The sequence below is a fragment of the Gigantopelta aegis genome, chromosome 3 (assembly GCF_016097555.1).
Source record: "Gigantopelta aegis isolate Gae_Host chromosome 3, Gae_host_genome, whole genome shotgun sequence".
NCBI lineage: Eukaryota > Metazoa > Mollusca > Gastropoda > Neomphalida > Peltospiridae > Gigantopelta > Gigantopelta aegis.
The window spans coordinates 38374103-38400541 of NC_054701.1; the positions used below are offsets into that span (position 1 = coordinate 38374103).

General features: G+C 36.0%; 1 protein-coding gene across 1 annotated transcript; it reads right to left on the reverse strand.

Annotated features, from left to right (window-relative positions):
- Positions 1-11456: 11456 nt before the first annotated feature.
- On the reverse strand, positions 11457-22965 carry LOC121390114 (C-type lectin domain family 17, member A-like). Its single transcript, XM_041521847.1, has 4 exons — positions 22859-22965; positions 18826-19003; positions 15003-15214; positions 11457-12505 (listed from the first exon to the last, which is right to left on the reverse strand). The coding sequence occupies exons 1-4, from the start codon at positions 22908-22910 to the stop codon at positions 12267-12269; spliced, it is 681 nt and encodes a 226-aa protein (XP_041377781.1). The 5' UTR covers positions 22911-22965; the 3' UTR covers positions 11457-12266.
- Positions 22966-26439: the final 3474 nt, after the last annotated feature.

Here is a 26439-nt window from a genome sequence, read left to right on the forward strand (position 1 = left end):
AGCCAGTGCGCCATGACTGGTATATAAAAGCCCGTGGTATGTGATATCCTGTCTGTGGGATGGTACATATAAACGATCCCTTGCTAAAAAAAAATGGCGCATGTGCAGGGATTTCAGCGGGGTTGGGGTTATAGACTGTGTTGAGCGAAGTTTATATATGGGGCCATGCTCCACCAGAAAATATTTTTTTTTTAGCTTGGACTGGTAAAGGTTTCGACCCCCAATACCCTGCCCCTGCACATGCACCCGTTTCCTCTTAAATCAATATGCTCTAACATTGATGTCGTTAAACAAAACAAACTAAGTTTACCCTTTCCAAACGAAAGAATAATTATTTGAATTTGTTGACTTTAACATACGTAAAATTAAGAAATGAAAATGTTCTTTGTCTACGTTAGTATATCTTATTTACAAAATATAAACATGATCAATGTGTTACTATTATACAAAGTAAACTTTGAAAGTTCTACTAACACTTTATAAAATATTAATTTTGAAATAGGAAGGTACGATTGTCGATAATACGTTGTCAAGATCAAACCGGTTTTAACGAAAGACTCTAGTACTGTATCCTTAACCGAACGTTCTTCGTACAGCGCAAGATTTCTCTTTTCATTTTTTGAGACCAACCCTACAATTTCAAATTTGACGATATCTGTTCATAGCGAACACACACGAGTTTTTTTTAAAGTGTATTTGAGCTTGTGTTTCATATTTGTACATGATGTTATAATGTGGTAACCAGAGACTGTAACTTTAAAACAGCACAAGACACGGTTGACAGCATACCTAATGACCTGCCTTTTACCTTGAATAATACATGTCATAAATAGTGGAATAGTCTAATACAACTAAATACAGAACGCAGAACATAATTATATAAAATTAGTCAGGGCTGTTATGTAAATTGCTCATTTTTTTGCTACATTTTGTAAAATTTATTCTGTAGCTTCTTTGCATATCTTACATGAATTAAATCCATTGTTGGCATTTTTTCCCATCATAATATTGGCGGCTATCTTGAATTCAAAATGGCGGCCATTGTAAGACAACCCTGGGGTCAAATCTAAACATTTGTGCGACTTAAATATTTATCTACCTGTCCCTGTATGATATAAAACTGATTGTGTGAGCCTATAGCAAAATAATATGCGTAGCCATGACTTTTATGGTGATAGGACGTTTAGGAAAGTAAAAATATGCAGATGTAAAGCAGTTTTATTAAATTTTTAGTCTATGAACAATATAGTCATTTTTATTTGCAAATATATTTCACTGTTATCTGTTTAAATAGCTGTCCATATATCGAGCTGTAAGGGAAACATCTATTGCCATATATTCTGCAATTTGGCCTCGGCTGACTTCATTGGCAGTCCATTTGATGCAGCTAATGTTCATGGGACAGAACATGGTCGAAGGGATAGTATCGTCTGTAGACTTGAGATTGTTGTCTTCAGAGAGAACAAGCAGTTTTTCAAAGAAATTGCACAAACAACCTTAAGTTTTGAAAACTTCAACCTTTTTTTTTTGTTTGTTAATGGGACGAAATGCCTTTAGTGGCAGTCTTGTGATGAGTACATAGAACTTATGAACAAGTCTTTTCTAAATAAATGTTTAGAAAGCTCCCCCCACCCCCCAACTGTTTCAGCCTTCAAAAAATTATTTGCAACTTCAGCTGGGGCTTGAAGTACAAAACAAGCCTTATTTCATATAAACTTCAAATGGATTAATAAAGATTTGAAGAGAAAAGAACTTATCAGTTTCTGTAAATATGTTTCGACACGTTTTTGTGTACCTTGTCTTTAGAACCCATATCCAGTATGGCTTCTGTATATGTCCTTGCATGTCTTGTCAGGCATCATCGATAATAAGCTGATAGTTTCTACTGAATGCCATGATCATCAATGCTTCTCCTGTGTTTTGCATGATGGTTGATTTTAAGTTCAATTGTAAAATCAACTGGATTTCTTCATGCCATCATATCTGATCCGTTTACACTGAATCCACAGTTTCTCAGTAAATTGTCGGTTCCTAGATGAATACATGACAAAGCATGTTTTATTTTGTATTGCGAAGGGATCGTAAGATCAACCATATGCTGTCCATGTAATGAATCAAAACCTGTGCTGTTAGTCCTAGTTTACCATTTTTCACCTTATCATTGTACTAACAAGACATTGTGTGCAGCCATTGACATTGGCCATTAACAGTCATCTCTTGCAACACTTCAAACAGAGATCTTCCCTTTAATGGGCCTAGTTCTGCATTGACCTTCATGATCAGATACTTCGTGTTATCTTTTGAAAGTATCAAACAACAGTATTTCCAAGGTTTCCAGAGTGAGTTTGTGTACGCACATAGCTCTGTTGTATAGCTTGCCATTTAACACTCTTTCAAATGATCCACTAACAATCATCAGACTACTTCTTCACATCAGACTCGACCAGTGTCATCTACACCACTGCCACGCAGTGTTTTACCAAGAGCAAATATAAGCAGACTGTGTGGAATAGGCAAATAACTACAATAACATCCTGGAACTGGAGAGAGCGGTGCCATACAAATAAATACCCTTTCTAAGGCGCTACAAGGTCAAATGTTACTGATGTGTATTCTTGATCAACAGTATTTTGTGATATGATTAGGACATGCTGAACTATGGGGTTCTCATTAATAGCTGAGTTGATAGCAGCCATGTAGTCCACTCTGGACACAGATTCTGTTATACCAGAACCTGTGGAAGATATCCACCCAGCCCAGCCAGCAATTAACAGTTGCCTATCATGTAGTTCAGCACGACAGAACAACCAGAAAAACGTCTGAAATACATTCTCGCTTAACAGCATCTGGCAAAGCAACAGTCAAGTGTTGTTCAACTGACAATACATGACTCCAACTCTTGGGATTTGTAATCAACAGATTGAGGTTTTGTTTTCTTTTTGTAACAGTGTGCTCTGGAAAGAGAAGAGCATCTATCGTGCTTTTCCTGGACTACAATGTCATGCTTTGAATTTGTGGATCGAGCACCAAATGAGGTTTCCTCGTTCAAATCAAAACTAAATATAGAAGCATTTGATTTGAAAGACCCTTTTAGGGATTTATATCCAATGCTAAGAAGATATACTTGGAGAAAATCAAACCCATTAAAATTGGCAAGACTAGATGTTTTTCTTATTTCAAATAATTTAATACCACGTTGTAAAGGTTTTAACTGACAATAGCTACAGGTCAGACCACTCTGGTGTAATATTGTATTTGAAACTAAATACAATCCAAAAAGGTAAAGGGTTATGGAAATTTAACAATTCACTATTGACGGACAAAGATTATGTAAAAATTATTAAGGATGTAATAAATAATATAATTTCGCAATATGCTGTTTTAATTTATAATGCAGATAACTTAAACTCTATTCCAAAATACGAAATACAGTTTGTAATAAATGAGCAACTTTTTCTCGAAACACTGCTGATGGAAATAAGAGGGAAAACAATATCCTTTTCGGCGTTTAAAATGAAGAAAAATAATGAGTTAGAAACTAAACTTTGTGAAGATATAAAAGAATTAGAAGACAACGATAACACTAACTTTAAAGTATTAGAAGAAAGAAAACATGAATTAACAGAGCTATGAAAAGAAAAACTCAAAGGACATTATATCCTAGCACGGGCAAAATGGATTGAAGACGGGGAAAAACCAACAAAATATTTTTGTAACATGGAGTTTAGAAATTACCATAGCAAGCTAATATCAAGATTAGAATTAAGTAATGGAACAGTAATAACAGACCAAAAAGATATTCTAACCGAAACTAAGTGTTTTTATCAAAAACTATATTCTGCGTCATCGGAACAACTACACACTAATATAGTGGAAGAGCTATCAGTTTATAATATTCTAACAGGTTAACAAATGAAGAAGCACAAGCTCTAGAAGGAAAAATAACATACTCTGAAGTTTTAAATGTTCTTAAAAATACGAAGAACGAAAAAAGTCCCGGCTCGGACGGATTTACAGCAGAGTTTTTCAAATTGTTTTGGACAGACTTAGGACATTTTATAGTTATATTATTGAGGAAATGTCCCAAGTACAAAAACTAGGTATAATCACTTGTATCCCCAAGCAAAATAAGCCTAAGCAATTTTTGAAAAATTGGCTACCCATAACTCTTTTGAACTGCACTTACAAAATGGCTTCTGGCTGCATTGCAAATAGAATTAAAACAGTCTTACATAAAATAATAAATATAGATCAAACAGGTTTTACTAAAGGAAGATATATTGGAGAAAACATCCGATTGATATATGATATAATGCAATACACTGAAACATACAATATACCTGGTCTGTTAATACTTGTGGACTTCGAAAAAGCTTTTGATTCTGTATCTTGGTTCTTTATCGAAAAAGCATTAGATATATTTAATTTTAAAAGTTCAATACAGAGCTGGATTAAAACATTTAACACAAATTCAATGTCCAGTGTATTACAAAATGGTTATTTATCAGAAACTTTCAAATTAGAAAGAGGTTGCAGACAAGGTGACCCCCCTGTCGCCATATATTTTTCTAATTTGTGCTGAAATTCTCGCAATTCTGGTTAGGAATAAAACAAATATCAAAGGCAGTACTATTAATGGTGAAGAACATTTCTCAATATGCCGATTGTCACGGGGCCGGCACAATAGGTGATATACCCCATAACAAGAACCTTAAGGGAAGGTGTGACATTAGCTTATATGACAAATTACTAGTATCCAAATAAAATAAACAGCAAAAGACCAGGGTGAGTTTTAAAATGGTAATTATTAATATCACAATTACTCCCAATACATATATTACATTTAAATATTAATAACAATGTCTTATAAGTATTTTCTTATTTGGAGTTACGTGGCAAGGAATGGATCGTTAAGTTATAAGTTACCTTAACTTATTAGAACTCTATTGAATAAAGGTGTGTTAAGTAATAAATTACAGCTAACACTAGTTGTAGCCATATATTTATATAATATAGCTACTTAAGCTATTCAGTTAGGACAGGCTAAATACTTCAACACCAGACCATAACAGAGAACACATTCTACTATCAAGAAATCCGCCTCTAACATTAACACATCTTAGGCACATCAACAACAATTATATTTACCAAAGTTCGATCCATGAATTCCTGCCACGTAACACCGCTCGTTTCCCAGTCACAATCGCAAGTCCCCTCTAGCTATCCGCTCAGCCAATTTAAACAAAAGGTTATGCAATGAATCGGACGTCGCTGCGGGCACCCAAAGATATTCCCTGGAAAGGCTTGAAGAGCGTCTTTCTGACTTCTTTGGTGTTAATTAGCGACAGTAAATGGTTAATTACACCTATCATGACACTTAGTCGTTACATGAAGATAACTGATTCTAAATGTAATTTGGCTGACTAAACTACTGGTAATAATGGATTAATCGACTGATGGCCAATTAAATCAGTATACTCAACTATACACCAACAAGAGTAAATATGTTAGGTTTTTCTACAATATAATCATTAATATCATATAATATACCAGTCTTCATTACTAACCAGTAAAAGGTATTCTATGTAACAGTCTGTATTGAAACCACCTTAAAGTTGTATCTTTTAAAAAATAGAAAGGTAGAGTATAGTATTTTTCCCGCGTACAACAGTCGTATGTTAATCCTTTGTTTGCATATTTACTGGCTGTAAATATACATCTTTCAAACTCAACAATCGGTCAATAGATAGTGAAGTTATTTAGTAATAACTTCTTGTTACAAACACAGGTTGGTTAACAAAATTCTGTTGCACAACTGAAGGCCCTAATTAGGTGATGTTGTTCATATGAACAACAATTGTAGGCAAGGGGTCCTTAATGGGTAAGAAAAAAAACTAAGTGCTTGGCGGACTCCCGTCATACCGAGGATACTACTTTCACTCTTGATGGGATCTCCTGAGTCTCTGTACAATACAATGACATTACTTGATTACTATTCTGAGATCTCCGGTTTAAAAATAAATTACTTTAAGTCAAAAGCCATCTGGATAGGTAGCAAAACATATTTAAAGATGTCTATCACCATACACGTTGGAAATTGGAATGGGGTGAAAATGCTCGGTATTAACTTTCCCATAAATTTAAAAAATATTATAGCATGTAATTTTGGCTCTAAGATCAAACAAATTCTGAACTTGATAAAACTGTGGTCATTTAGAAAACTGACTGTCCTAGGAAGAGTTACAATTGTTAAAACTTTATTAATACCAAAAATTACGTATCTACTAATGTCATTACCAAATCCATCAAAAACAATTATAAATAATTTAAGTAAAATATTTTTCCAATTTATTTGGCAAAATAAACCAGAAAAAATAAAACGAGAATTATTAACTCAAGATTATAAATATGGGGATATAAAAATGCCAGATATACAACATGTAATGACATCCTTAAAATATCATGGATAAGAAGACTTTTTCTAAATAATAATAAATGGGTCAACCTATTTCAATCTACTACTGGTTTAAGTACAAGGGACCTAATTATATATGGGGACTATTTCATTATATTTAAAAAAAAAAAGAAGATAAAAAACAGTTTCTGGAAAGATATATTATTCAGCTGGGTATTATTACAAGAAAAAGAAAGTCTAAAAACGACAGAAGATATACAAGGACTGAATATTTGGTATAATACCAACATCTTAAAAAGTTACAAACCGTTTCTCTATAATGAATATATAAAAAAAGGAATAATTTTTATAAACGATATACTCGACAATGAAGGGAATATTTTGGTATTTGAAACGTTTAGAAGAAAATATGACATAAAAACTAATTTGTTAAATTATGCATCATTAGTAAATGCTGTGAAATCTTTCCTACGTTCATTAAACAATATTAATGACAAAACATTCACATCTGTTAAAATTCCAATTTTACCTTTCAAAATGAAAATTCTACTGAACACAAATGCAGGATGTAAAGATCTGTACAATATGTTGAATAAAAAAACCATAACTCCAAAGTCACAGATAAAATATGCAAACAAAGGATTAACATACGACTGTTGTACGTGGGAAAAATACTATACTCTACCTTTCTATTGTTTAAAAGATACAACTTTAAGGTGGTTTCAATACAGACTGTTACATAGAATTCTGGCTACTATTACTTTTCTTCATATGATACATTATGTTGATTCAAACAAATGCTCTTTTTGTAATAATGAACCGGAGACATTGCAACACCTTTTTTACGACTGCATTGAAGTAAGAAACCTTTGGGAAGCAATTAAAAAATGGATTTTTGAAAAAACTGGTCTTTGCATCCCACTAAGCAAAAATGTAGTTATGTTTGGAATGACAGATGGTGATCTAAGATACGTAGTAAACTGGATAACTGTCAATATAAAATATTACATTTACAACATGAAAATACTTAAACAAAGTTTGCACAAAAAGGCCATTGAAAATATCCTAAAAACTAAATTCCAAATAGAAAGATGTATTTATTTTAAAAATTGCCAGTATGACAAATTTAATGAACATTGGGAGAAATGGTTAAATCTTTTTGCTTGAAAATCAGAGAATTAATTGATACTATTTTCTTCAATCTCATAACTGCACATTTTGTTAACCTAAAGGAAAATCTGGGCTTGCTTGGATATACAAAAAATTCAGTAGAACCAGAAAACCAATCTTAATCTACAATACGAGTAAATAATACATGATTCTTTCTCTCTTTTTTAGTTTCTGTTTATCTTTTCTCTTCCCCCCCCCCCCCCCCCCCCCCCATTCATTTCATCTGTCTATTCTCTATCCCCTGTCACCCTCAGATCAAAACCATTATTGTATTCATATTTATGTATTGTTTTTAACAAATTCAAATGTATGTAACTAGAAGGTATGAATATATACATGTATTTTTGTAAGGCAATGATTCAAGGCTCCCCAACCTTGACACTGTCAACTGATCTGGGGGCAATAAACTCATTAATAAAAAAACAAAAAAACAAAACAAAAACAAAAACCAAACTGTCCCAACGGAAATGCATCACGGAATCGTGTACTACATCAATTGTCATAGGTAACAGGGTTTCACTTTTAACAATGGCATTATACTTGGCAGTCGCTAGTTCCAGTAAATTGGAATAGGACACACAATGACCAAAGTGATTTAGGATGCTGACAGTTTCAATGTCTGACAGTCATTCCAAGAATAAATGAAATACATCGGCTATTGGGTGTGAAACATCATTCCAAGACGTAGGTGCTTTGGCATTTTACACCGACCACAAGTCACAACGTGGCATACATCCTCTGCCGTTAGATGAATCTCTAACATCACTGCCAGATAGCATGTGTTTAAAAATGTCACTAGAATGTTTAGAGGTTTGACGTTCTGAGATAGAAGAAAATAAATGGAAGATGACCATGTCGTCTCTACTGAATAGGCGAATTCAAATGCTGTTTCCATGACCTGCCCAGTGCTGAGTTGGCACCTCATCAGAAAATGACTTTATGTTCTACCAAAGTACTTCTTCAATATGTCTTTTAGTATGCCTTATTCTGATGATTGTACAAATCGGGGAAATGTGTTTGCATAAAAAAGCAATATTGTTCCTGTAGCATTGTCATCCGTTTAACCTATGATCCTCTGATATTGTTGATTTAGTCATAATCGCAAATATGCGCAAAGGCTTTTTCGTGTGCTCTGGTCTGCTTGCCTTTCACTGGCGTCATCTGCTTTATTGGTTCTATTATCTTTTCGGGTACATAATCATGCCGGGAAATGTTATGGTAATGTACCTCTGTATCAAGTGGATTGATTGCTTTGCCGGGAAATGTTATGGTAATGTACCTCTGTAACATCTGAATTGATTTCTTTGATGCGGCAGAGTAAGTCTTCATAATTTTTTTTACTACATTATTTTTCCTTACTACGTTTTCTAAAAATCCATCTGTTCTGTTGTCCACAAAATACACACTCATCTGACGGAAATAAGACTTGATAGTGTAGCATATCTGCTCCTCTTGGGTGTAGATGGATGCTGATCACTTACATGTATGTCTTCAATAGGATGTTGGTCCAGTGTGGGTCAAGCGGGCCCTTCGAAAACCCCAACATTTTAGTTTACGTAGGGGGTTTCCACCTCCTAAAACCCTTTCCTGCACGAACACCGTGAATAAAATATGTATAATCGCACACTATCATCATTTTGGTATACTGTATGCATAATTATGTAATATACCTACATAAAACACAATAAAAGCCGATGTCACATTTTTAATAAGTTGGCTAAAAATGAGGGGTAGAGGTGGCATTATGCACGTAACGTGTATGACAATCCACTTTATATAACAACTGGTATTATTTCTTACTGCAGGAGATGTATGAACAGATATCTGGATCAATAGAAGTGACTTAATGTTGTACAGAAACTGGATATCAAGTTTATTGATATTAACTTTAGCAAATTATCCAGAAAGTTCATCAATTTTTTTTCGTAACATCCATTTTTCTTATGAAAAAAGGCTTTATGAATATAATAACTTCTTTATAGCTGCTATTATGCAATATGTTTTTGATGGACACATATCTTTAATTTAATACTACACAGTGATAGGTAAAGGAATATATAACTTACTGACAAGTTCGGATATTAACCCACGTGGATTTAGCTTAGGCGCCATCTTGATTTAAAGATCGCCGCGAAAATTGTAAAGGAAACAATACCAACAATGAATTTATGTTTCTTTGGAATATAAATAATTTTAAAAATACAGTTATTCCAAATGAAGCAAAAAAAATCTGACCGTAAACGTCGATGCGACAATAAACAATTAGTTGCGTCATAATGATTGCACGAAACAAAGAGTTTGGAACTGAATTATTCGTCCGGTGTTCAGTTTAGAGAGGTTTCCGCTTTAGAGAAGTAAACTTTAGTGTTAAAAATGATTAAATCACGGTACCATGGAAAACGTCCGGTTTAGAGAGGGTCTGGACATGAGGGGTTTAATTGTATGTATATACATATATACATTCGATAATTTGAACTCGAAGGGGATGACGAAATAGATCGAGTTTTAAGGAGTTCTATTGTCCGAAATTTGAAGAACACACCTTAAAATTGTATCCGTTTTGCAATTGGACGATTTCATTTCATAGTGTAAGAAATGTGTGCTACATTGTACTCCAACCCCTCCCAAATTATGTATTATCCAATTCCAGCCTATGGTATCTTCCGGCGCCTATGGTACATTCCTTTTGTACATATTGTAAAACTAAATACATGTAAATAAAATAAAAGAGCTAACTCAAATGAATTTGAAATATATGTTTTGGTATATACATGTATTGTATTTATTGACAGAAAAATGTAAAAACAAAATAGAAGGCGTGTATATAAAGAATTAGAAGTTAGTCATACGAAATATTTATATATTTTACAGATGTCAAAACATGGAGGAACGTAACTAACAAATTAAAAAAGAAAACTGAATACCGAATAACACTAAGTACATATTCGTTTTTACGTATACGAAATTCACAATAAAGACGTTCAAAATAGTGTGACACGATCCACTCGTTTGAGAGCAAAAAACAAATAGAGATTAACAGGGTTAAGTTCAGTCAACCGTTTGTCTCTAACGTTCGCTAGACCGGTTTTTACGCTACGCGGTAAACCTAATGACCACTTCGGAAACCAGTCAAAATAGTTTGCTAATATTAGCGAGAAATTGCCTGAACATGGGCTGCGTTTCACTTGCCTGACAATTCATTCTGCTTTAAAAGACTACCAGCAACGTGAACGATTGCTTGATCATTCCACACACGTCGAGTTTTGGAAGTGCAATATCTATTAAAAATCTCTATGATGGGATAAAAAAACAAAAATTACTTTCCGAGATGAGTTTTTCGTGTTTTTAAAGTCTGATATTACTAGTTTCTATAGCAATTCATGCGAGACCGTCGCTTCAGTTTGGCAGTATTGCGGGGTTCCTCTTATTTGAGACCACTTGATGGTTACATACATAAATATAAACAGCTGTTATAGCGTAATATATCCCCCTTTCCCCCAAAACGGTTTAGACTGGGTTATATTTAAGGAAGGAAGGAAGCAAATGTTTTATTTAACGACGCACTCAACACATGTTATTTACGGTTATATGGCGTCAGATATATGGTTACGGACCACACAGATATTGATAGATAGTACTACCTTCCGAAACGGCAGAATTCAATCCCTTATTTAAAAGCGGAAGATCCCTCAAATATATTTCTTTAAATAACACGTTAACAACATGTTATTATTATTATTAAACAATATATTATTATTATTATTATTATTATTATTATTATTATTATTAGATTACCAACTGTGTATACATAACAAAGGAAAACAAATCTTGTCAAAATGCTTGATCACTTTATTGCAAAATATAGCTTCCATTTACACTGTTGCGATCACTGAGCTATATATATATATATATATATATATATATTGAAATATGAAAAACACTAATTTGAATTTTAATATTTAAGACCAGGCCTGGTGCCTCTAAAACTTTTAGAGTCTAGAGTCAAGACTCTATTAGAGTCTGAGACACTAATGCCATGACAACGCCATACAAATTGTATGCGTATGACGTCATTAGTGATTGAGTCTGGGCTCTAAACGTTTTATAAGCACGGGCCCAGGTGTAACATTTCACTGTTTAGCAAAGTATCCCAATCAACGAAATAAATATTACAGTTCATTTGTAAATACATGCATATGTTTTAATGTGTTAAAATCAAGCAGCTATAATGTATAATCTATACTGACAACCAAAAGAAACTACATCAAGAAAAATTTATTTAAATTCCTTTATAATTTGGATAAAGGATATGAAATAGTGGTTAAATATGTTTGTTCTTTTATCGAATGAAATGCCAAAAACGACTATTGTCACGAATATATATTTTTGTAAACAAACAACATATTTTAAGTTTCCTTTAGTAGTCTCTCTCGTCCTGGGCCGCGTTTCACAAAGCGACCATAGCCCTAAGATCACCGTAACTGTACAGCTGACATATGCGTTTTGTAGAACGGGGCCCTGATCCGGTAAAACATGAGCGTACGGCAATTGCCCCCCCCCCCCCCCCCCCCCAAATTCGGGCAAAACAGTGGGGGAAATTCGGGCAGTTTTTATCTGGGTAAAATTTCGGGCAAATCAACCTCTCCAGAGTCCCCATACGCCCATGCGGTAAAATGAGCTATTAATAAATAAACTCATAGTAGTACATCGTTGGAGACGGTGGCAGTAAAACAACGCCGCCTGCCTCTCTTTGCAGAAGTCGACAGTTTTCTGAAGATGCCGACATGTCGACAACAGCATACATACAGGCGATAGTTTGCAGACACTGCATGACGCATGTCTGAGTGCTCCGAACTTGGACACTTGCCAAAAGACTGACGTCGGTGATCGTGTCAATTGCTTTGAACAGGGCTTGTCGGACTGAAAAATAAGACAAATAATTGTTGTGTTATGCTACGTTCAGACTGCCAACTGTCATGACTGAGTTGGCCAACTCGCCGATCTGTCGACTTCTACACTCTTACAACTCGATTTACATAGTATACAACTCATACGGCCGATTAGTTGTTAGTCTGAGCGCACCGGTCGTAAGTTGGGAGTGGGGGAAATTACATTGCCGCCGTCGAGTTGGCCAACTCCATCGTGTCAGTTGATAGTCTGAACCTAGTATTAGCCGATACAATAATTGAACCTACATTGAAGGTAGGCAATAAAAATAGCATTGTAGATGTTTTTATTGGTTAATATTGTTTTCAGATTGGACATTTTACACAATGCAAAAAGAGGTTTGGTAGACATTTCAAAAATCAGCTATGAATTGGTTAACGAGCAAGAAACTACAGTGAAGGTAGGCAATGTTTACCGTCTAAAAATAACATCGTATTGGTGTTTTTAATGGTTTATATTTTTACATTACACATTTTACAAAATGCAAAAAGAGGTTTGGAAGACATTTTCAGTAATGAGCTATGAATTGATTAACAACCAAAAACCTGCAGTGAAGGTAGACAACGTTTACCGTATGAAAATAACACTACAAATGTTTTAGTGGTTTTTATTATATACATAGCTATGAAATATATAGATCTACAAAAAACATAATGTGATATTCGGTGAAAATATAGAAATCGTATATATTTCTGTGAACAAGTTCATGATTCAGTTATCTCCCTTGTAAATTATTACGATCTAATTATTGAGGTCAGTGTCGCATCGTCGTTTTCTTGTCTGATGATTACAATGCTGATCGTATTTGGCAAAGGTGAAAATAATAGAAACTTGAAGAAAAACCCCCCAAAAGAATAGAAGAAATCATAGCTACGACCGTGACATGTATATATAATAAATAGACCATTACACGGTACTTTTTCGAATATGATTTTTATGTCAACGAGTGATGTGTGAAAGCCATATTTTCACTCATTGCTTCGCAATAGGTTAAAATATAGTTTTCACACGTCATCACTCTCTAACATAAAAATCGTATTCGAAAAAAACCCATGAAATAGCCTCTATATATTTTTACATTGCACATTTTACATAATGAAAATAGAGTTTTGATAGACATTTTTGGCAATGAGCTTTGAATTGATTAACAATCAAGAACCTACAGTGAAGGCAGGCAACGTTTACCGTATGAAACTAACACTGTATATATATGTTTTTGATGGTTTAATATATGTTTTTTACATTGCACATAATTTATGCAAATTGAGTTTTGATGAAATTTTTTATTAATGAATTATGGCTCAAGGTAGTTGCAACTGTCTGTATTCTTCATTACATCCACGAACGCTTACCAACCTGTGTCAGGCGCGGATTCAGGTGGGGGCCCAGGGGGTCCGGGCCCCCCATATTTGTGGTCAAACAATATATATTACAAATACACCAAAAATGCAAACTTATTCTGAACATCTGTCAAGGACCTTTAAATTCTATTTTCAAAAACAAGAACGGCTTTTTGGCCCCCTCTATTAAAATATCCTGGATCCGCGCCTGCATCCATTCATCTATCCATCCATTTATCTATCCATCCATCCATGCATCCATGCATCCATCCGTCCGTGCGTCCGTCCGTCTGTTAGCAAAATCCCCAAATACACCGGGGCTAGGTCTGGATCTGGCGAATATGATACAAGTGGAAACGAAACGCACAGAATCGAATGCGACACACCACACCCGCTTCTATGCTGGCGCCAAGTAAAGATCTGGCAGCAGACGACATAGAACATGCGCTATATCTCGACAGCGCCAGACTCCTCAGACCCACACCCACCTTTTGAGTCAGTTTTTCTGTGACAAACCTTCGTGGTATAGGTGCATGTAAATATTTTATTGATTGATTGATTGTTGACAAACCACACAACAGTGATCCATGGGAGAAGTCACATACCTGGACAAAACCTCCCTTTGACTCTGACTTATACAGAGATACGATTTGTATTGCCATAACTGTTTAGTTTTTGCCAATTTAATCACGTCCTCCTAGAATTTGTAGGAGCTAAACTGTGAATTTATTAGTCTTGAATCTAGGCCACGAACGTTTTATTGGGGTGCAGAGATACGATTTGTATTGCGATTATTGTTTTGTTTTTGCCAATTTAATCACGTGCTACTATAATTTGTAGGAGCTAAACTTTGAAATAAGGCCACTACGGAAGCGTATTAGTGCCATCACAGACAATAAAATAATTCCATTTTCTGATATTTGAATAATCAACTTTAAACTTGGGAAAATCAACTTTAATCTTGGTAAAATCAACTTGATTTTGCCAAGTTTAAAGTTGATTTTTCCAAGATTAAACTTGCTTTTTCCAAGTTTAAATGTTGGAAAATAGAATTATTTTATTGTGTGTGATGGCACTAATACGCTTCCGTAAGGCCACGAATGTTTTACTAGCACTTTGTAAATACTCACACGTGCTGAGTTCGCACACGGAGTAGTAGCGGTTCCTGCAGTCCTTGTCCTGCCACAAGTTGTCGCCATCATACGTTACGCAGTTTTGAACCGAACCGCCATTGGGCTGGTCGTTTCGCCACTGATAGACAGTCACTGGGGTGTTGTCAGTCCACACAAACGAATTTTCCGTTTTGTGATCGTTCATACCAAACCAATAAAACCGACTTAACCTGGAAGGTAACGTAAAGAAAAAAAGTTTGCTTGTTTTAACGACGTCACTAGAGCACACTGTTTGTTTGTTTGTTTTGTTTAACGACAGCACTAGAGCACATTGATGTATTAATCATCAGCTATTGGATGTCAAATATTTGTTAATTGTGACATATCGTCTTAGATAGGAAGCCCGCTATATTTTTTTTCAGTAGTAGCAAGGGATCTTTTATATGCACCGTCCTACAGACAGGATAGCAAATTCCACATACTTTGATTCTCGTTCCAGCCAGTGCACCACGACTGTACTACCCTGTCTGTGGGATGGTGCATATAAAAGATCCCTTGCTGCTAATCGAAAAGAGTAGCCCGTGAAGTGGCAACAGCAGGTTTCCTCTCTCATTATCTGTGTGGTCCTTAACCATATGTTTGACGCAGTATAACCGTAAATAAAATGTGTTGAATGCATCGTTAAATAAAACATTTCTTTCTTTCATACATTGATATACCAGTCCTGGTGCACTGGTTGGAACGAGAAATAGCCCAATGGGCCCACTAACGGGGATCGATCCTAGATCGACTGCGTATCAAGCGAATGCTTTACCACTGAGCTACGTCACCCACCCACCCTCCACCCCCTCCACCTCGCCGTAAGTTAACATAAGGTCACATAGAAATTACAACTAGTGGGCCTATACATTTTTATTTTCATAAAAGTATTAAAACCACAACACCGTGTATAGTTTTAAATATTAATAATTTAGAATATACATACGATTATAGATTAATTTTCTTTCTTAACGCGCCATTCTTCGATTTATTTTATCTCCTCACTCTGATTTAGATTAGGTAGTTAAACTATCATTCCCTGCGATCGATCGATCGATCGATCGATAAAGAATGTTCTGTTGAATTCTTTCACTGTTGTAGCTTCGGGGTGGGTGGGTGGGAGGGGGTTGGGGACTATTCCAATCTTCAACATCACACTTTTTATATATATATTTTCAAGTAGAAGCAACCGCAACAGTCAAGTGCTGAATGGGTGCTGCTATTAACACCCTGTAAAACGCTGTTACATAGAAACAGAGATTTCCCGTTACAGAAAAGAAAGAAAGAAATGCTTTATTTAACGACGCACCCGACACATTTTATTTACGGTTATATGGCGTCAGACATATGGTTCAAGACCACACAGATTTTGAGAGGAAACCCGCTGTCGCCACTTCATGGACTACTCTTTCCGATTAGCAGCAAGGGATCTTTTACTTGCGCTTCCCACAGGCAGGATAGCACAAACCATGGCCTTTGTTGAACCAGTTATGGATCACTGGTCGGTGCAAGTGGTTTACACCTACCCATTGAGCCTTGCGGAGAACTCACTCAGGGTTTGGAGTCGGTATCTGGATTAAAAATCCCATGCCTCGACTGGGATCCGAACCCAGTACCTACCAGCCTGTAGACCGATGGCCTAACCACGACGCCACCGAGGCCGGTTCCCGTTACAGTGTACGGAGATTTCCTACCGGATTTGAACTCGGAAGAAACGTGGTCTCAGAGGTACGTTTTTAGGTGAAAAGTAAACAACGAAACCCTTACTGAAACCGGTATACCAATCTATATTATATTAGAAACGGTCGTATATAAAAAATAAGCAAGAAAAAAAATGTTTTGTGGTTCCCACCATATCAACACATCAGTGCTCGACTGAACACACACTATCTATCTATTTATCTCTTTGACATAAAATCGTATTCGAAACACACACACACACACACACACACACACACACACACACACACACACACACATATATATATATATATATATATATATATATATATATATATATATATACATATATATATATATATATATATATATATATATATATATATATATATATATATATATATATATATATATATATATATATATATATATATATATATATATATATATATATATATATATACATAATACATATATATCTATCTAATATATATATATATATATATATATATATATATATATATATATATATATATATATATATATATATATATATATATATATATATATACATAATACATATATATCTATCTATATATATATATATATATATATATCTATCTATCTATTTATCTCTTTGACATAAAAATCGTATTCGAAAAAAACCCATGAAATAGCCTCTATATATTTTTGCATTGCACATTTTATATAATGAAAAAAGAGTTGTGATGGACATTTTTGGTAATGAGCTATGAACTGATTGACAATCAAGAACCTAGAGTGAAGGTAGGCAACGTTTACCGTATAAAAATAACACTGTATAATAAGGTTTTATATATATATAAAATAACACTGTATAATAAGGTTTATATATATATATATATATATATATATATATATATATATATATATATATATATATATATATATATATATATATAAACCTTATTATACAGTGTTATTTTTATACGGTAAACGTTGCCTATATATTTATATATATATAAATAGAGGTTATTACCAGTGTTTTTCGGTATCGTCAATATTGTAGTTAGTGCTCATTTGAAGAGTAAAAATACTAATAAAAAGGTAGCTATTTGAATAACAACTGTTTGTTTATAAATAATGATATCCTTTAGAACCAAATGGTTATGCTAACCGAAACTGGTCTACCCATGATATATATATATATATATATATATATATATATATATATATATATATATATATATATATATATATATATATATATATATATATACACACACACACACACACACACACACACACACACACACACACACACACACACATGTATACCATATAATATCTTACATTTTCCAGTGCAGTCAAAGTATATGATATTTTTCAGATCACACACTATCAGAATGTGATAACTTTGCAAATTAAATGTAAATTAATCGAGGTCAAGGCACTAGGTTTATTCGCATTAACATTAAGATTGGCATTAAGCAAACGTACTAGGGTGACACTCCATAATTGACGTATGCATTTATAATCATTAAATAAAAACATTTCACAAGCAATTTTACACTGAAAGCTGCCCAGCGTTTAGAAAAAGAAAAAAAAAGTTACGCACTAGTTTATTTTGATGTAAGAACATCCAAAATGACGTCATTCGAGTTTGACGTCATTTCCATTCAAAAAGACACCGCGCCACATATTCTTACGTCATTGGAATGTCTAGTAATGGCAGACTGGAATTAAAGCTGCGTGTACAGGTTACAAAAACACGTTGTATTAAGCTTGAGATAATATGATAAAAAGATCATTACCTTCGTATGTTTTGGTATCGTGTATTAGGAATGAAAATAATGTATTCCTAACACATCATACCGACGATACGAAAAACACTTTGGTAATAACCTATATATAAATACACACACATATACATACATACATACATACATACATATATAACGATAGACGTAGCCATTGTGGCTATAGGAAACTTGCGCTTCATTATTTTATACATGTTCTCAACATTCATCTTATTATTTTTTATTTTATTATTATTATTTTTTAAAATTATATATATATATATAACAGACAATATATATATATATATATATATACATGTTATGGAATATGTCGCGTTACTCACTGCATGTGTTGTTGCAAGAAATTATGGTCGGTGTTATCTTCTACCTTGGCTAAAATAGCGCCATTCTTTTCACATATCGCCTTCGCCTCAAACCAATTAGTCAAAACGTTTGGGAAATAATAGCACTTTTTCTTGGTGGGTTCTTCAACGAAGTCGGCACTAGGACACAGACCTGAAACTAAAAGTAAAATAGTGTTTTAATGTTAACAGCTAACTAATTGAAGTTAGGCTACGTTTTAGGCCAACAGGAACAACAAGGTGTCCCCCCCCCAAAAAAAAAAACACACTCGAGGCAAGAAATATATACATATGTCCAAATATAGACATGCACACGCATACGCCCACACACACACACACACACACACGCACATACGCACGCACGCACACACAGAGACATATATATATATATATATATATATATATATATATATATATATATATATATATATATATATATATATATTCTTCAAAAAAAGTAGGGGAACCTAGAATATTAATGTTAATATCAACTATTAGACCGAACATACGTTTTGACCACAGACATCCCAGTAAAGAACGTTCAGGTCTGTTTAACAACACACCGAAATACATTCCATAGTTTGCACGTGCATCACGCATTGCCCCGTACACATGCGTGGGGTGTCATTATCAATTTTGACAATTTCAAGGAAGGTCGATTAAAGGCGCAGACCCTAGTTTCAGCCCGTAATAATGGACACTAAGTTTAGTTAAATCTACAAACCTGTAACACATTTGGATAAAGTTACAACAGAGTGAAAGAAGAAAGAAATGTTTTATTTAACGACGCACTCAACATATTTTATTTACGGTTATATGGCGTCAGACATAATACGTTAAGGACCACACAGATATTGAGAGGAAACCCGCTGTCGCCACTTCATGGGCTACTCTTTTCGATTAGTAGCAAGGGATCTTTTAAATGCACCATCCCACAGACAGGGTAGTACATACCACGGCCTTTGATATGCCAGTCGTGGTGCACTGGCTGGAACGAGAAATAGCCCAATGGGCCCACCGATGGGGATCGATCCCAGACCGACCGCGCATCGAGCGAGCGCTTTACCACTGGGCTACGTCCAGCCCTGAGTGAAAGAAGAGTCTGTGATGTTAAAACCGAAAAATATCCTTTAAAATAGACTAGAACTCGAAATCAACTATCGCTACTTCCCAGACGCACGTGCGTTTTTAAAAATATGCAAAATGCATTTTGTGATATTAGAAGCAACAGGATGACCAGAAACACTCCGGTTCTACAAAAATAGATAACCTACACAATAAAATATAAGTAATGTTTGATTTCAGTAATCATAAACGGCTCTAATAGTGAAAAATATGCCTTAATGTTTAAAAACTAGCGTATGTCCCATTAATCACTGTGGAACATTATTTCTGCCAATCTTTTTCATTCTGTTGATCATACAGTTGTTATTGTTTTGTTTTTAGTCATTTTTATTGCTTGAATTTGCGATGCGGAGTATGCAACGCGATGAGCGTCTACGGGCTATTAGCATACTGCAAACGGGCAGAAGTCAGCGTGAAGTGGCCAACACCTTCAATGTCGGTGATTAGCAGACTATGGAACAGGTACCAATAAACCCAAAATGTTGACGATCGACCACGTTCAGGTCGTTCCAGGGCAACGACAGGGGTTAATGATCGATTCCAGGCTCTAGGAAATGAGCTCAAACGACAAATCAAATTGTTGCAAACCTTCATCAGGCTACTGGTGTCCGAGTTCATGCTCGACGGCCCCGAGTTGTGCCTACCGTGACAAATCGTTACATTGCCCACAGGCGTGAATGGTGCAGGAAGCGTCAGAACTGGGGTATTCGTCGCTGGTCACGTGTAATTTTTTCAGATGAGTCCCTATTCACTGGTGGGGGGGGGGGGGGGGGGGGGGCGGCACCGCAACGTCACAATGCGATTTCATGACAGATTTGGCGGTGCATCGGTTATGGTGTGGGGTGGTATCACTATGACTGACAGAACCCTACCTCCATATTTAGCAAGGAAGGGTCACTGGGCAGTACTACCGGGACAACATACTGATACCCTTTGTCGTCCCATTTGCTAGGCGTGTGGGTCGACGTTTTGTTTTTCAGGACGACAATGCCCTTGCTCACCGTGCACGAATCGTCAATGCTCACCTCCAGCAGCACAACATCTATCGAATGCCATGGCCACCAATGAGCCCAGACCGTTCCCCCAATGAACACGTCTGGGACTTGATAGGGAGACGTGTACGTCAACGTCAAAGACCGCCGACCACGTTAGCGGAACTTGGACAGGCGCTGCAAGAGGAGTGGAACAGACTCCCTCAAATGGCCATTGGGAGACTCATACGCAGTATGCCTCGTCGACTGAATGAATGTCTGACACATCGTGTCGGTATCACACACTACTGATAAAAAACGTCAACTTTCAAATTTCACTTCTGACCCCAATCGTCCTTCAAGATCTTTGGTGGTCATACAACTTATTGTAATACTGAACTACCGGTTGTAATGTTTGCCCAATTAATTCACTATTATCATATGACCATTCCTCACAGCTAATATACCTTACAATTTTGGCAATTGTAAATTCTTATTCGAGGTCCCCTACTTTTTTTTAAAGAATATATATCACTCGTTGACATTAAAATCGTATTCGAAACCCCCCACGAAATAGCCTGTCTCTCTTTATATATTTATTTAAGGATTGTTTTTTATTTCTTTTACGTTCATCGGCGTATGAACAAAAACAAAAGTCATCCTCAAACTATGTAAATCGTCGAAGCCGTTACTGTATAAGTTTTCTGATGATTGTGTTTTGGTTCTTACCCAAATAAACGTACAAGAAATAACAGACAATCCTTATAATTAAATTTTAAACATACTACGAAGCGATCTTAGTGCTAACATCGTCTTAAGTCACTCAGTTCTACCATTGAACTTGGTGACTTACGGTGATTTTAACGCTAAGATCGCTTCGTAAAATGGGGCACAGATCCCCATTTTACGAAGCAATCTTAGCGCTAAAGTCGCCATACGTAAAGGTTGATTTTAGCGCTAAAATGGTTCGTAAAACTGGACCGTGATGTCTTCGATCCAGTGCTAATTCACTAAATTCTCGCACAATTGCGATCTTGCTGTGCAATGCAAAACGACTTGAATGGTCGATGCGATGTTTGTTAAGAGAGCCTAAGAGAGCTTTGTAAATTAGACCCAATTAATTACGTCTTCTCCTACTGAAAGTATTTAACTTTAAATTACCAGTTTACAATTTGTTTTACTGGCTGCTTTGAAAATACAAGAGCGACCTCTCTTTGTCTTTGGGTGGGTTTCATTCATTCATGCATTCATTCATTCATTCATACATTCATTAGCAGTTATTTTCGTGCTTGTATCCAATTGTCCTGGGTACACACCCTTAGCTATGTGGACTGTTTATCCAGGACAGAGGGTTAGTGGTTAGTGAGAGAGAAATCGGTGTAGTGGCCTTACATCTACCCATTTTTCATTAAACTCGCTCTAGGTGGGAGCCGGTACTGGGACATTGGGCAACAGTAACCGTCCAAAGCAAGCTAAGAGTTACAATGATGGAATGCTCTTCAGCATTATTTTCAGTGCACCACGACTGGTATATCGAAAGTCGTGGTAGGTGCTATTCTGTCTGTGGAATGGCGCATATACAAGATGCCTTGCTACTAACGGCAAAAAGTAGCGGGATTCCTCTTTAAGACTATCAGAATTACCAAATGTTTGACATCCAATAGCCGATGAATAATATATCAATGTGCTCCAGTAGTGTCGTTAAACAAACATAAAATGTTTAACTTTCGGTTTTATTTTTACAGATCTAGGGTTATCTTGCAAAACGTGTTACTTCGCAGGGAATCGCTCTTTCTGTGTTGATAAACAATTATTACACATTTCAAGCTATTGCACACAATAAAAAAAAAAAAAAAAAAAAAAATAAGTAAATAAATAAACACATTAAAAAAAAGGAAAGATAAAAAGAACACACTTACCCAACACAGTTTCAAGGAACAAAAAAATTAGCACGTATGGATGCGTTTCCATCTTAGTTCCTTTGTGACCTGTGCTTTAAACCTCATTCAGAGAATATATCTTTTTTTATTCTGCCATCCACCCGAAGTTGGTCTTGAAGAATAATGTTCAAAGAAAAATCATTAAATCATTCGCAATAATACATCTGAGAGGTTACATTCTTTATAAATAATCTATAGTATCCATTAAGGTTTCGTCACTGAATTCGATTTTGATCAATGATAACTGTAATGAGGTCCGGTCCTGGAGTGGTAATGAGAAGTTCAAGGATCGTCTCAGTTCGTCGGGCTACCGTAAAACATGAGACAATTATACAGTATTAAAACTGTTAAAAAAGAGAACTGAAGTCTGAACGAAAGTAAAAAAAAGTCTCAGTTCGTCGGGCTACCGTAAAACATGAGACAATTATATAATATTAAAACTGTTAAAAAAAAGAGAACTGAAGTCTGAACAAAAGTAAAAAAGTCTCAGTTTTTCGGGCTACCGTAAAACATGAGACAATTAATACAAATTACACAATATTAAAACTGTTAAAAAACATAAATGAAGTTTGAACGGAAGTAAAAAAAAGTTTAGTTTGGTTTGTTTAACGACACCACTAGATCACAAGCATTTGGTAATTTTGACATAATATAGTTATACTATAGAGAGGAAACCCGCTACATTTTCCCATTAGTAGCAAGGGATCTTTTGTATGCAGCATTACACAGACAGGATAGCACATACCACGGCCTTTGATATACCAGTCGTGGTGCACTGGCTAGAGCGAGAAATAGCCCAATGAAGGCCCACCCATGGCGTTTGATTCTAGACTGACAGGGCATCGAGCGAGTGCTTTACCACTGGGCTAAGTCCCGCCCTGAACGGAAGTAAGACATGGTTTGAGTAAAATGGTTTAAAACCATTGATCTGACACGTGTGCGGGCATATGGGTAAAAGATGGAAGGTCGGAACCGATCGGGGGTGGGGGTGGTGGATCTCCTCAAGACGGCTGAATTGACAATTTTCGCAGAATTTTATTTCTTGAAATGTGTCAAGTGTTTCTGCTATAGTACAGCAGATGTATGTGGCTGTTGTCTCTAACGTTTGTGCTTATAGGGAAATCAATTCCGTCTTCAGCGAGGCTAACGTTCGCGAACTTTTCGACTGGTTCCCGATGTGGTCATTTGACTTAACGTGGTTTTCGAAGTGGCCATTCAGTTTAATATGCAGCATAGAAACTAATCTAGCAAACGTTAGTGGCAAACAGCTAACTAAACTTAACCCAGGACCCTTAAAATACAAGATAAAAATGACCCCACCCACCCTACGTCCCCAGTAATGTGTCATCCTATGCTGATGGTAAATCTGGGTCTAAGACTATCTGACTCTCTGACCTCCAGTAATGTGTCATCCTATGCTGATGGTAAATCTGGGTCTAAGACATCTGACTCTCTGACCCGAGTAATGTGACATCCTATGCTGATGGTAAACCTGGGTCTAAGACCATCTGACTCTCTGACCCCAGTAATGTGTCATCCTATGCTGGTGGTAAACCGGGGTCTAATACCATCTAACTCTCTGACCTCCAGTAATGTGTCATCCTATGCTGATGGTAAATCTGGGTCTAAGACATCTGACTCTCTGACCCGAGTAATGTGACATCCTATGCTGATGGTAAACCTGGGTCTAAGACCACTTGACTCCTTTACCCCAGTAATGTGTCATCCTATGCTGGTGGTAAATCTGGGTCTAAGACCATCTGACTCCTTTACCCCAGTAATGTGACATCCTATGCTGGTGGTAAACCTGGGTCTAAGACCATCTGACTCCTTTACCCCAGTAATGTGTCATCCTATGCTGGTGGTAAACCTGGGTCTAAGACCATCTGACTTCTTTACCCCAGTAATGTGTCATCATATGCTGGTGGTAAACCTGGGTCTAATATCATCTGACTTTCTGACCCCAGTAATGTGTCATCCTATGCTGATGGTAAATCTGGGTCTAAGACCATCTGACTCGTTGAAGCTTTTGATCCACACTGATGACCGACTTTGAAGAAAAACTTGAACCACACAATTCGATAAGTCATTTCGGTTATCGAACTAATATTGGAAAATTATTAGTATGGTCCTAACACGATTGATCATGGCACACCAAAGAGCCAAATCAACAATTGCAGGTCATTGTATTTATCAATATATGTGCACTAGCGAAATATACAATTTAACATAAAAAACATCTACCTAGTAACAATACTTGTTTTATTTATGTTAGTCTTGCATGCCGATTATTTAAGGTAGGTAGATGCCTAACATATTAAAATGAAGACATTGTTGTATACATAATTATAAGCGTGAAGGGCAGGCAAAAAACAACAACAACGTAAAATGTTTTTAAAAAAAATAAAACCCCAACAAATATATATATATATAAAAATGTGTGTGTGTGTGTGTGTGTGTGTGCCCCCCCCCCCCCCCCCCCTGCCACCTTATTACGCCACTGGTATATGTACAATTTTTTTTAATGTGCGTGTTCGTCTGGGTTGTGTTTTTGGTTATGCGTGTGTACTGGTGTGTGGGCTTGTTTCGTTGGATATTGTTTATTTGGGAGCAGGGTTGTTGTTACTGGGAAGTTGGGGGAGGTAAACCATCGTTGCTACTACTGGATCAAGAAAAGTGATATACAGTGCCGTAACAGCGGCAAACATTAATCACATTTTTTATTTTTTTTTGGAATTTTTTTTGTGGGGTGGGGGTGGGCTTTCTTTTGACTACGGTGGTCGTAAGTATTTCTGTTGAGCACAAAACATATTGTACATTTTCTTTTCTGTAAAAGAAGGAGATTGCACACAATCTGAGAAACAATAATAGAAATAGGAAACTTTATTAACATAAAAAAATAAAAGACCCGCCGTTGTGATAACACGAAAATGTGTCTAAATAAATGTGACTCTCTCTTTTTTATTAAAGAAAAAATGATTTCGTGCATTGAATGTAACATGTATAAAGCTGTATCCTAACCGGCCGCGAGCGATTATTTTATCCGGTTAGGATTGAGCTTAACCGACCGCGAGCGACGTGAGCGATTAATTTAGAAATCATTGATTTCCATCGCCGCATCCTAACTGCATGCGCGCGACGCGACATATTTATATGTGGCGTCGCACGCGTGCGGTTAGGATACGGCAATTGAAATCAATGATTTCTAAAATAGTCGTTCGCGTCGCGCGTGGCCCGTTAGGATACAGCTTTAGGATAGAGCTTAAAGCTGTATCCTAACCGGACGCGAGTGATGCGAGCGATTATTTTAGAAATCATTGATTTCAATTGCCGTATCCTAACCGCATCGCTCGCGTTGCACGCGTCCGGTTAAAATACAGCTTTAGGGATGTATAAACGAATGTTCAACGTTACGAATTTGTAGTAATGAACGTAGGTTATCTCGTTTGTAGAATTTTCGGCGAGCGAATGAAAATACTAACAAAATACCCTCCATTTCATATCTGGAGGACAGCCTAAGTATGTCAAATTTGACATGAATATGTGACAATGTTCTTGCT

Coding starts and splice junctions, on each gene's coding strand:
- LOC121390114 (XM_041521847.1), bottom strand. CDS start 22,910: ATGGAAACGCATCCATACGTGCTAATTTTTTTGTTCCTTGAAACTGTG. Junction 19,004..22,858: donor GTTCCTTGAAACTGTGTTGG/GTAAGTGTGTTC, acceptor TTTTACTTTTAG/TTTCAGGTCTGTGTCCTAGT. Junction 15,215..18,825: donor TTCTTGCAACAACACATGCA/GTGAGTAACGCG, acceptor GTTACCTTCCAG/GTTAAGTCGGTTTTATTGGT.